At 39.3% G+C, this 13,274-nt stretch overlaps 1 protein-coding gene across 4 annotated transcripts in view; it reads right to left on the bottom strand.

The window, feature by feature from the left end:
- Positions 1-12,523, bottom strand: part of HNRNPR (heterogeneous nuclear ribonucleoprotein R) — a 38,927-nt gene extending 26,404 nt beyond the window's left edge. Inside the window, exons 1-6 of one of the 4 annotated variants that reach the window (XM_070458903.1) lie at positions 12,387-12,451; positions 10,528-10,613; positions 9,090-9,258; positions 6,722-6,840; positions 6,070-6,177; positions 3,984-4,097 (exon numbers count right to left, since the gene is read on the bottom strand). In XM_070458903.1, the coding sequence (XP_070315004.1) occupies positions 3,984-4,097; positions 6,070-6,177; positions 6,722-6,840; positions 9,090-9,246 (498 nt within the window). In that variant the 5' untranslated portion in view covers positions 9,247-9,258; positions 10,528-10,613; positions 12,387-12,451. Of the gene's footprint in view, positions 1-3,983; positions 4,098-6,069; positions 6,178-6,721; positions 6,841-9,089; positions 9,259-10,527; positions 10,614-12,386 lie in introns of all 4 variants that reach the window. The other 3 variants (XM_070458901.1, XM_070458902.1, XM_070458904.1) reach the window with 3 other exon arrangements.
- Between the last annotated feature and the right edge of the window lie 751 nt (positions 12,524-13,274).

Genomic DNA, 13,274 nt, shown 5'->3' on the forward strand with positions numbered 1-13,274 from the left:
TAGGTCTGTTAAACACCCTGTTTCTTTTTAACACTTCAACCAGCTAATAAAACAAAGAGTTAAATCCAATATACAGAGCTTATTATCAATATATAGACATGATCTGCATGGAGATTACATTTATGTCAATGAAATAAGAGTTTTACAAAACCAGCTGAAGAACAGACAGGTACTGCGACACGCAGTAACTAGACTCATGGTGATCGTTCTGAAACCACAGAGATATCACATCACCGTGCTGTGCGCCTGAAGCTAACATCAGTGTTGAAGGTCAACTGAGCTTCAAAACCAAACAGAAGAACAAACTCACACAAAAATGGATCAATCTGTGGTGACCAGAGGTGGGGTTGGGAGGAGAAGGATCTGGATGAAAGTAATTAAAGAAAGCTACAAACTTCCAGTTGTAACTAGGGATATAATGTACAACATGATAAATATAATTAACACTGCTCTATGTTATATAAGAAAGTTGCTAACAGTAAACCCCGAGTTCTCATCACAAGAAAGAATCATTATTTTTTTCTATTTAATTTGATGAGGTGATGCATGCCTACTAAACTTGGTGTGGTCCTCATTTCATGATGTATGTAAGTCAAACCATTATGCTGTACACCTCAAACTTATATAGTGCTATATGTCAAGTATTTCTCAATAAAACTGGAATAAAAAGGGGAAAAAGGATACAAAAATACTATAGCCATACTAGGTCTGAGAGCCAAGGCACACTAAAAAAAATACTTTTCAAAATTGGTATTCTCATTCTTGTATATTTCTCATCTCAAGGTCAATGCTTAGCAACAAGGTCCATTAATGAGTATTCATCATACGGTTAATTTACAGTAGATTTTATCCAAAGATAAAACTTGTCTTCTCGTAACTTACTTTCAAAACTGTCAGTATCAGGCACTGACCCTAATTTCAACTTTCTCAATCAAGAGCTAGTAGTAATTTTTAGTAACTGCAATGAGCCATAGAAGAACAAAATCCCAAACCTTGGAGCATCAAAAGTAATATCAATTAAAACCAATTACTTTACTAAATCTATCATCAACCCAATATATTGAAAGACTCCTAATTTTCAAAACTTTAATCTTCAACAAGTATGGGCCAAATCTCATGAAATCTGAACTTATGGGAGGAATCCAAACTTTTACACTGCAATTTTGTTGCACCAAATTGCTTGACAGGAGTGCTTTAGGCTGCTGATCTCATATAGGGATTTTTGCTGCAACCATATCTGCTGCACATAACTAACATACAGAAAAACACATCTTTCTTCTACAGAGGGAGTGAAATATAAAATCTGCAAGGAGATCAAACCAGTCAATCCTAAAGGAAATCAGTCCTGAATATTCACTGGAAGGACAGACAGTGAAGCTGAAACTCCAATACTTCGGTCAACTGATGTGAAGAATTGACTCATTAGAAAAGACCCTGATGCTGGGAAAGACTGAAGGCAGGAGAAGGGGACAACAGAGGATGAGATGGTTGGATGGCGTCACCGACTCAATGGACATGAGTTTGAGCAAGCTCCCGGAAGTTGTTGATGGAAAGGAAAGCCTGGCATGCTGCAGTCCATGGGGTGACAAAAAGTCTGACATGACTGAGTGACTGAACTGAATTGAACTGAAACAAACTTTACATTTAAAATACGATTTGTTTTTAACTGGGTACTCAGAACAGTTTATTAAATGAAGAACTTCCAGTGAAATCTTAAAAGTACTAGCAAAACCCTCCCTGTCTACATCAGTTCAGTTGCTCAGTTGTGTCAGACACTTTGCGACCCCATGGACTGCAGCACACCAGTCCCTTATCTACATAGAGCAAAGATACAACAAGTCTCCATTAAAGAGTTCATTAATGAACCTACCTAATAGGCTAACAAAATTTATTTCGATTAATTACAAAATAGATACAACCAATTTTACAGCAGGCTATATTGGGCACTGTGAAGAACAAAACTGTATGGCACAACTTTTATTTCTAAAGATTTTATAACTAGTCAAAGAAACAAGACTAAGAAAGTGAAATAATAATTAATAAGGATATCATATGATGAATGGTATACTATGGATAACTTTTTCAAAATGTATTCCCCTCTTGGAGGTGTTTCAACTTGTCTCAGGAACAAAGGCAAAGGAACAATTCCATTTTTTATTCACTTTACATGAGGGCTTAGGTGCAAATTTAAAACCATTAGAAAAAAAATACATATAGTACAGGAGTCCCTGTAAGAAAGCTGAGTTATATTTCCATATTGTTTATTATTCTTTTGGCCACACCACGTGGCATGAAGAATCTCAGTTCCCCAACCAAGGGTTGAACCCGTGACCCCTGCACTGGGACCACAGAGTCTTAACTTACACTGGAGTACCAGGAAAGTCTCTCCGTATTCTTTAAAAATGAAATATAAATGTAGATTTAAAAGGGTTCACAACATAAGTGGACTTCCCTGGTGGCTCAGATGGTAAAGCGGCTGCCTACAATGGGGGAGACCCGGGTTCGATCCCTGGGTCAGGAAGATCTCCTGGAGAAGGAAATGGCAACCCACTCCAGTATTCTTGCCAGGAGAATCCCATGGACGGAGGAGCTTGTTAGGCTATAGTCCATAGGGTTGCAAAGAGTTGGACACGACTGGGTGACTTCACTCCACAACATAAATAGAACATTAAAGTACGGTGTCAGGGAATTAATGAGAGGACAACCGTGAGTATATTATGTTTCAATGACAGTTTCTCCTAAAAGGAATGTAGATGGCTTAGAGTCCCAATCCCAACTCTATCAATAATTATATAGCAGCAAGTAATTTATAGTAGTTTTTTTTAAATTCAAAAACAAGCATATGTATCTGATTCAGGTATCATAAAAAGGCCTAGAGTCCTTTTAATAATGTTAAATATTAAGAAACAGAATACTAACTATAATAATGCATAAAAGCAGCTCAGAGAACAACAACCAATAAATGTACATTTACATACAGAGACCATAATTAAAATTAGCTCTGATATAGATCTGAAAAGTTACATTAAATGGTGATGTCTTTATTTACATACTCACAAACTAGAAATAACAATCTGTGCTTTGGGGTACCTCAAAAGTTAAATTTCAGCACTCAGAAGGGTGTCATTGATAATGTTTGAATAAAGTTTTAGAATTTCTTAAAATTCTAATAAGTAGGAGATACATAATGATACCACATAAATATTTTAACTGACACCATCACTTAAGTCACCCTTCACTCTGCTTTAAAGAAAATCCTGTAAGATTATCATTTAATCTAATTTTAAGTTATGAAGTCATGATTACAGTATTCAAAGAAAATAAACCATAACCACCAATATCTGTCCTACTATACTCCTGGCATTATGCCAGGCACTAAAAAGACAATGGAGACATCAAATCAGAAAAGGTACCTGCAACAATAGGACTTATCTTTTGGCATTCAGCATTCTCCATTTAAAGGATTAGAGTAGTCTAACATAAAGGCATATGAAGGAACCCTCATGAACACACAGATGGAGAAGGGACTCCTTCTTGCAAGTATAGACCAACGTGCTCAACCTTTTATTTGATTCTACATCCTTCCCGTGTGCAACCCATTCCCTTCAATAAATCTCTCTGTAAACACAGAGAGGGGAGGGTCAAGGAGAGATGACAAGCACCATTTTGACATAAAAGAAAAACAGAATAAAGCAATTGCTTCTCCTTAACAACCTCATCCCAAGGACCTAAAATGGTGTGTCGCTAGTTGCATAGTTCTAGCTACCAGTTCCAAGAACTCTATACATTCCTTTACAAAGTGTTTAGGTATCTACCATTCGCAGGATTATCCCTACTTACGATGACAGCAAAATACAAATGGATACCAAAACAGAAGTTATGGCTACTCTTTGAAAAAAATGGAAGTTATTTTTCCCATCATGCAATAGATAGAAATATTTACAAAGTGGACAGATTTCAGCAAAAGACTGAAGAACACTTACTTCTGTTCCAATTCCAGGTTGCACGCCAGAGTACACACTGTCTGGGGGAGGACCACCATACTTCCTCTGCCCTGTGGTTACATCCAAGGTATAACCGGTCCTTTCAAGCAAGGCCTAAAGATAATTATACATAATTGTTAATATCTGAGTGTTAAACATCTTACAAATACACACACAAATCAAAATAAAGATCTTTTCCAAAAGGTACCCCAATATTTTAGTATTTTAGTCAAGGGGGAAGAAAAGAAAAAAAAAAATCACAGAATTCACATTGGTTCTTCTCACACACATAGACTTTTACTTCTCCTTTCCAGACATTTAATGGAGAGTTGTAGGCAAATTAAATCTCTGAGCACACATCATCTTTTTTAATGAGAAAAGAAAAACAGGGGGAAGGATTACTAACACTTCGACATAAGCTGACCCCAAGCTATCTGTTCATACTTACATACCACAGTATGCCTCCTTTTGTATCCCCTCTACATGAGATTCTTCCCTTATTTGTTCCCTTTACATACCATACCTCCATCCACAAGTGATTCTTTTCAATAAAATGTTCTCTATCCTTAAAAACAAGAGGAAATCAGAAGTCCTAGCTCTTTTAGGCAGCTACTTCCATTCACTATTCCTCACATCCTCCTACTCTGACTTTCTATTGTACTCAAATAATTTAAACTTTACTTTGTTTGATCCTGTTGTTTTGTACTCCTATACCATAAGCTTCATAAGAACCAGACCATTTCTCATACAATACAGACTCAAAATACTTGGCAATTACCAAATGAATATACTTTCAGGTTTCAAAAAATAAACTGTTTCCTCATTTCCAACTTTCCTCACAACATCACGTGAGGTATTAAGAGGAATCATAGAAAAGATGATACTGTCCTTGCCCTTAAGGGTTTATGTTCATAGGAAAGGCCTACAGAACAAAGACATAATGGAAAAAAAGAAAGGCAATCTATCTAGGAATGGGAGGATTTTACACTTCAGGTTTTAAAAAAATCACAGAATGTTAGAGCAACAAGAAACTTTAGATCACATCAAGTTCAATAGTTTTAAACAATACCTCTGGATAGCCCTGGGATTACAGTTATCTTAGACCCTCCATTCTTCTACCATTGACACAAAACATGTATATTATCCATTACTTGTATAATATGTAGTACACACATATTACATATACAATATGCACCTTCTAAAGAGCAGATAGCCAGTTTTAGGGAAATAACATAGACCTATTCTATGAACAGAAGTAAGTTTAAAAAAAAATAACCATTATAGCAAATAAAGTTCTCACCTATTATTTAAGATATAAGAATGGAAGTGTGCCATTTTCCACATGAGGAAAAAAAGGTACAAAGGGGTAAAAATTTTAAGTTGAATTTCTTGTCTAAAACATGATGGAACTATACAAACTTCAACATTAACTATTTCAAATTGAAAAGTCTATCACTACAGCAAAACATCAGTATCCATTTAACTAAAGTATGCGGTTCACTCAGTTCAGTTGCTCAGTCGTGTCCGACTCTTTGCAAACCCATGAACCGCAGCATGCCAGGCCTCCCTGTCCATCACCAACTCCCGGAATCTACCCAAACCCATGTCCATCGAGTTGGTGATGCCATCCAACCATCTCATCCTCTGTCATCCCCTTCTCCTCCTGCCCTCAATCTTTCCCAGCATCAGGGTCTTTTCAAATGAGTCAGCTCTTCGCATCAGATGGACAAAGGATTGGAGTTTCAGCTTCAACGTCAGTCCCTCCAATGAACACCCAGGACTGATCTCCTTTAGGATACACTAAAGGCCCTGTATTTTCCTTTCAGTTTATCTAAATAATAATAACAGTAACAATAATGGCTCATAGTTATACTGATCTCCCTACGTTCCAGGCATTATGTACTCTATGTCAGAGCACTGCAACTGCAGAGAAGCCCTTAAACCGCAATGCAAGACCGCACATCATGCAAGGAAGATCCCTCGTGCCACCACCAAGACCTGACCCATCCAAAGAAATAAATATTTCTAGAGCATTGATCTCATAATTACATTTAACTTCATTACAACTACCCAAGTCAAGTTTTACCTTGATCTTTGCTTCATCAGGTCCCTTTGTGGACTCTTGCACCTTGCTCCCCTGTTTCTCCCTTTGCCTGTAGGTCTTCATAACTCCACATAAAAATGCACTTTTGTTCTAGAACAGCCAAGTAATTCAATGAAAAAGAATTATCAGGAATTGTTGAAGGGTCAAATATACAATTAAACTTAAATTTCAGAAGAACAGAATTTAAACAAAATATTTACTCATTTATTAACTCAACAAATACTTGATGAGTGGTTGCTATGTGCCAGAGACTGGAACTGACAGCACTTAAGACATGTAAGACCTCTGGGGAGCTTACCTTCAGCACTGGCAAAATAGTCTTCCATTTGCTGATATTTAAATGCATCTGGGCTATTTTTGCCAGATGTCCTGAAACTATTCCTATCTATACTATTTCCCTCTAAGATAACAAAACAGTTTCACATAATCCAAAAATGTCACAAGAAGTGGGAGACTTTTACTTTACACTTGCATTTCTGAAAACTTTTTGCCATGTAGATTTTTAAGCTAATTTTTTTAAAGAAGCAGAAGTAGTCACAAATAAAATATACCACTTATCCACAGGAAAAAAAGTAATAGTAAAATAATTTCAGATCATTAGTTGTTCAAAGACTTTTCTGGATAATGTCCTTACCTGAACATGTGATAAGTCACTTTCCTTGAACTGCTGTAGTACTGAGAGAGCTCCTTCTTCATTAAATTCCCTGAGAGCATCAATTGCTCTTTCATCAAGATCGACATAAGCTACCAATCCTAAAAATTAAATTGAAAACAGGTAACATTATTGCAACAAAGAGGATAGTCTAAATTGTGCTATAAATAAATGTTCCATCAAGAATTGCTATATTCAATACTATCACTAACTACATTTTCATTCAACTATACGCATATAGGTCAGCTATACAAATACTATATAAAAAGATCAAGAGTACAAATATGAAAACAGAAGACACAATGTTAACACCTATAAACATAAATTTCAATCCCCACACCCCACAAAAAAAAATTCTAACCCCATTTCCCACTCTGCAAAACGTTTAAATCTTGGAAGTTAAATCTGATGTACATACACACTGTACTACAGAATAAGCATTAAAATAACAAGTTCTGATTATGTTAGAGTGGTTTAAAAAAAAACAAAAACACTATTTCCCAAGGATCAATCTTCAAATTATATGGACTGCTGCAGTTGTTGCTAACCACCCAAGAAGTGGGGGAAAGAATGAATTACTTTTGCTAAATAATTCTTCCCACTCTCCAAAAAGTGTCAAAGGCTTTCCCTCCTTAGCACCAAAGATAAAATGAAATTTCATTTGTTTTGAGCATCTACTTTGCTGCAGTCAGAATGTGGAAAGGCATATTTTACATTAAATTTTAAATTTTTCCTATAAATGCAAGTGCAGCTTGACTAATCAATTCCGAAAAGTCATATTTTAAGGCATTTTTGTTCTTCACAAGTGTCAGGCTGAGATTTTAAAAGATGCTGTAGCATTATCAACACTGTCAACAATGACAATTTTTTTTTTCAAATGGCATTAAAAGGACTTTACTATGGACTTACAAGCAAGGTATACAGAAAATATATGCACTGCATTCTATATATACATATAGTATATTTAACTGCACACAGAACATCTACTATGTTTAAATATAATTTAAGTCTGTTAAATTTTATATTTCTGAATATATTTCAGAACTGATCCAAAGTAAAATGGAAATATTTGGCAGATTGAAAGCCCCAAGTCCATATGAACTAACATCAAAAGTGACTCCATTTTGGTAAAGCCAAAAAGAACTTTATTCCATAATAAATAATAACACTTGCAAAGTTACTTAAAAAAAAAAAAAGTCATGATTTAAGAGCTCAAAATGAGCATGCCAAAATAATTGGCATTTCCTTAGCTGACTATTCCATATCACCACCCAAAGTCACAACTCAGGATACCCATCAATCCATTCTGTCAATCCAACCCTACACCCAAGCCATCAACCTCTTATCAATAACAAAACACTCTACAAGAGAGCATCTCTAAGCAGATCACTGCCAATTCTCTATGGCAGAACATCAAAGAAAGTTCCTGAGCACTGATTTTCAAAGGGATCATCACCCAGGAGTCAGTCTGAGAAGACATTTTAGTGTCTAAATGAGCTTTAGCTTGAGCTTCTCGGATTTAAAAATAAATAAATAAATAAGGACAAAAAACTAGGTATTTGTTACTACAGTACTTAAGACACAGTTTGTGAGACAATTCCATTTTCTCTCCCAAAATCTGGACAGGCACACAAAACACAGAGGAAGAACGTTTCCATCTAATGGTCCCAAAGGGGGAGGACACATTTATTTATGAACAATGGTAAATATATTTCTCTCCCTCTTTAGAACTTCAAACCACTTACAACAACCATATTAAAATGTTCAAATTTGCTTCAGCACTTAACCATGGGATTCTAGATTAAAAAAAAAAAAAAAACACAGCTGTTACAAGCCAAACACTTCCAAATTACTGAGAGTTGTAGATTTCTGTCTGTTACAAACTGGACAGGCCACAAACTCTCAAAGAGTCTGACATTGTATTATCATTTCAGACAATACCATCTAACTAGTCCTCTTATTATGCCACCTAATAAGACCTAAGCTATTTTTACAATCACATTAAGAAGCTAAAGGTAGAAAAGTAAAAGCAAAATGACGACTGATTTAGATTAAGAAAAAAATGTAAAATTTGATATGCTGAAACACATTTTAATTGATGGTAAATCTAAGACAAATTGATGTACTGTTCTGAAACAACTCAGACTGCATATTCAACACCAAGGCTTCAAAATAATGAAATAAGAATATCAAAGTCAAACCCAATATGCCCTCAATGAAGGGAAAGTAACATTCAGCTCTACACAGATCAGAAACAGTAAGTAATATTTAACCTTAAAAAATCTATAAAATTCAAAGTGGTTTGCCCTCACTTTCATAACCAGTCAGAAACAAGAAATGTATATTATACCTGTCTGAAATATTTCATCAAGTCTTTCTGCCACCTTCTGAGGGAGGCCTGCCTCTATCAGTGTCTTGTAGTGTTCTGTGTGATTTACACTGGAAGTATCCATTGGTTCTTCCTCTTCTTTTAACTGTACCGCATTACCATTCACCTGATTAGCCATTTTATTATGCTGCTGGAAAAAATTCAGGAGCTATATTACATTAAGCCAGAAATAACTAGTTTGTAGGACAATGCATGATTTATCTGATTTGTATACATGCTGCTAATAACCTCTATCGAAATATTATTTCTGATGGCTTTTCTGATGTATCTGACCTAAATTTGCGAGAATTCTGTAAAACCATGGGAAATGTACATGGAAGTGTTGCATCTTTAAGGAACTTCATGTACACTAGGTTAGATAAAAGCTTGAATTTATTTAAGGTAGAATCACTGATTAACAAAAGCAGCAGTTGTGTCCTGACGAGCTCATCAACAGATCACCACAAAATCCTAAAAAGCCCCTCGGCTCTCAATTCTTAAAACAGTTTTAAAAAGTCTGGTTTAAAAACAGAATGAACACCCACAGACAACTTAAGGTTCAAGGACTTTCAAACTTTACTAGCTCTGCTTCAAATTCAACATAGGTGTGAAATAAATGCCCTGTGGTCTCTAGTTCAACATGCTGCTGGTTTGGGTTTTCTCCACCTAACTTAAAAAACACAGCTTGACATTAATTTTTGTTCTAAAATTAATTTGCTATTCCCATTCACAGATTTAAAAGAAAAAATGACCAGGTTTAAAAGCTAAATGATTGTTCTAAGTCCATATAAAATAAAAAGTGAGCTATAGTTAAGGTTGCTTCTTTTTAAACTTAGGTCAGATGTCTCAGATTTACCTACCCAAATCATTTTGGGTGTTCAACTTTTATGTAATGCTGAAATGGATCAACTCCCTGAAGAAAGATTAAATAATAAAACCATACAAGGCCAGTCTCTATACTAACTCCTCAAAACATAGGGAATTAAAGTGCATTTGTCTGTGGTGCAATTATAATGTAATGAAGATAATAAGCAGCAGAATAAAGACATTGCAACAAATACTGAAATAAAAGACATGAAGGTGGATTTCAAGGAAAAGCCTACTTTTCCTGATGAAACTGAAGATACCTAGACAGCTATAAAGAAAATACAAGTTTCCTAAAAAGCACTGAAACCCATACATAAGATAACCACACGTCCAGACTGCTTCTCAAAACACTGTGCAAACGCACCAGGTGTAGTTTTTCTGACTTAAACAACTTCAAAGGCCACTGATATTTAGTTGAAATTAATGAAAAAGGAAGACTGAGAAGGAGGTAATAGAAAGTAGGAAGAGAGGAAAATGCACAAACTGTTACTCTGAAAATGAGATAAACAGTATTATAACTTCTTATGATTACAAAACATTAAGACTTACTAACCCACTAATGTCTATATAGAGGCAGACTCCGTGGTTAATCTCTGGGTGGATAAATGTTTCTCAAGGCAAAACTCAAATTCTGATGAACTGGCAAAAACAAAAACATTCAAAACTGGCACTTTTGATAAAGAAACTACTTATAGTGTAAGATGAATAGTTTACTGATTAGTACAACCTAATTCTATAAAGATGCATTCAAGTCCAAAATATTTTTGGGAACATATAGTTGTTTTCCATGCTCACCCACCCTCAAATACGACCATAAGATAGATCATTAGAACTTAAAAGTTCTCAGTATCACAAGACCCTTGCGGTACTGCACCTGGGAATACTATCAATCACGGAAAGAAAGCAAATTTTTAACAGAAAAGTTCAATGACCATCTGTTAAGGTGGTATTTTTTAAAGTATGTGTAAAGCAAAAAGACAAGTTGTGTATTAAGCACAAGACAGAAATATTTATGACTACCATTCATTGCAAAGGTTCTCTACAAGTTGATTCTGAAATCAGTTGAAATTTTCAAAAAAAAAAGTCTGTAAACTTTAACAAAAAAGTACAACTATTAAAGAGAGTCCAGAAAACAAAATCTTGCAGATCAAGGAAAAAGCTCTCTTCAAACCAAATTTAATGTGCTCATTTAAAAAAAAGGCTTTGATGTCATATGAGACAGTTTAAAACTCTTGTGTCAATTCAATGCCACACAGCCAAACCATATTTCTGGATGCAGCAAATATACTAATGTGATTGATGTTACTTGATCTAAACTTCTTTTGCAAAAACGAGAAATTTAAAATCAGGGTTGCTGGGAGATTTGGGAAATCTGGCACTAGCCCTTCCCTGACTTTTTTTTTTTCTGAACATCTCGTGAAAATTCTTCTCATTTTAAGAGACCGGCTTTCAAAGATCCAATGAAATGAAAACTAACGGTTCTCTCATGGCTTAGGAGTGTCAAGCCCTTATCCTACGACTGACTCATGAGACATAAATTTAGACTCCGCAGGACAGCAAAAAATCTGAAACAGGTAGTGTGGACGGGGCTGAATCCTTCAAGATCCCCGTGGCTTCTTCCAGTCTTGAAATTCTGGCAATGCGGTTTCTATCGCATAAGAAAAAGAATCGCCTTTCCAAAAGAGTGCGCCTATGGCATTTAGACTGCGATATCTCAGGCGCCGCTCGAAGCCTAAGTTTCATGGCCTCTAGTAGTCATTTTTTCCTTCAAATCTCGACTTGCAGCATGCAGAACTGGGGTGGGGGTGGGGGGGCGGCTGGGGAGGGGAAAAGGAGGCTTTTTCCTACATACACCGGCTTCTCGGCCGCTGCTTCATACAAAAGTTTTCTCCCGGCTCGGCTCACCCGGGTTGGCATCCCGCCCTCGGCCCACCCCGGCCCATGCCGGTTCTGACCATCAACAAACCCCACGCGCGGCTAGGCCGGCTGAACGGGGAGCAAGGCGGGGCTCCGGCAGGGAGAGGCGATGGGGTCTACCTAAAGCCGGGACTGAAAGCGGCCGGCTTGGCCGCGTGGAGCGGCAGGCGGAGGCGGGAAAAGCGCGGCGGACCCGGCAGGCCGCGCGGAGAGCGCCCGACGGGCCGGACCATGGGCCTGGGCTTGGAGGGGAGGCGGCGGGTGGCGGGGGGAGCGGGGAGGACGAGCGAGGGCGAGGAAGCGCTTCGGCGGCGGCTAGGCCCTCCGCTGAGCCGCCGGCCGAGGCCGAAGCCGCCCCCAGCCCATCCCCACCCCCACCCCGGGGGCCTCGGAGCGAAAACGAAACTGGGGAGCAAGCGCCGAGCCCGGGCCGGGCCCAGTAGGGTCGGATCGGGGCTCCCGGCCCCTTCCCCCGCGGGCCGGCGCGAGACTCACCAGGGCAGAGCTGGGGCCGGTGGCCGGGCCCGTGAGAACCAGCGCGAGGCGCTTTGAAAACGACTAGAAATGGCGCGCGCGCCACCCCCTCCCCCCCCGTCACGGACCGAGACGCGATCCCGGCAGCACGCGGGGTTTCCCGGAACTGCTTCCAGGGACTCTGAGCGGCCGGGCAATCACTTCGCGCGGCGGCCTGACGAGCAGCTCAGATGACCAATAGAAGCGAGAAGAGGCGCCCCACGCCGGACGGCTCAGAAGCCAATCGCGGAAGCCATCGGCTGAGCCAATGAGGGAACTCAGCGCCGCCGGCTGGGGCGCCTCCGGGGCGGGGGCAGGAACACAAAGGGGTCTGTGGTGAAGCCGCGAGTGGTAGGCGAGGCTGTGGCGCCGCAGGCCCAGAGTGGCCGAGGCCCGCCCCCTCCCCCGTCCCTTCTCGTCTGCCGCCTGCGCGAGGCCGCTCCCCTAACCCCGCCCCCTACGCCCCCCATCGGCTCCTTCGGCCGCGGGCCCTCCCGCCCCTTCACCGGCGCCTTAGCGCTGGTAATCCTCCTCCCTGGAGTAGCCGCCTCCGCGGCGTTCGCCCCGGACACGCCCACCGCCACGCGGCCCGGCCTCCTCTAGGTCGTTTTCTGGGCTCCAGTTAGAGCACGCTGTAGGTGTTTGGCTCGTCTGTTTTGCTGGAGAATTTCTTCGGGAAGAAAAATCATCCCCTGGAGTACTCAGAAAACTCCCTCCTTGGCTCCCTTCCACACATGGTTGGGAACAGCTCAGGATGTGAAGGAAATCGCTCAAGTGGGCATTTACTCGAGTCATGTTAGCTACAAATGACAGAGCTGAGACCTTTCTGCGTGGGGTTTGGAGCTAATTCATATTCACAAAAGAACACTG

The sequence above is a fragment of the Odocoileus virginianus genome, chromosome 30 (assembly GCF_023699985.2).
Source record: "Odocoileus virginianus isolate 20LAN1187 ecotype Illinois chromosome 30, Ovbor_1.2, whole genome shotgun sequence".
Taxonomy (NCBI): Eukaryota; Metazoa; Chordata; class Mammalia; order Artiodactyla; family Cervidae; genus Odocoileus; species Odocoileus virginianus.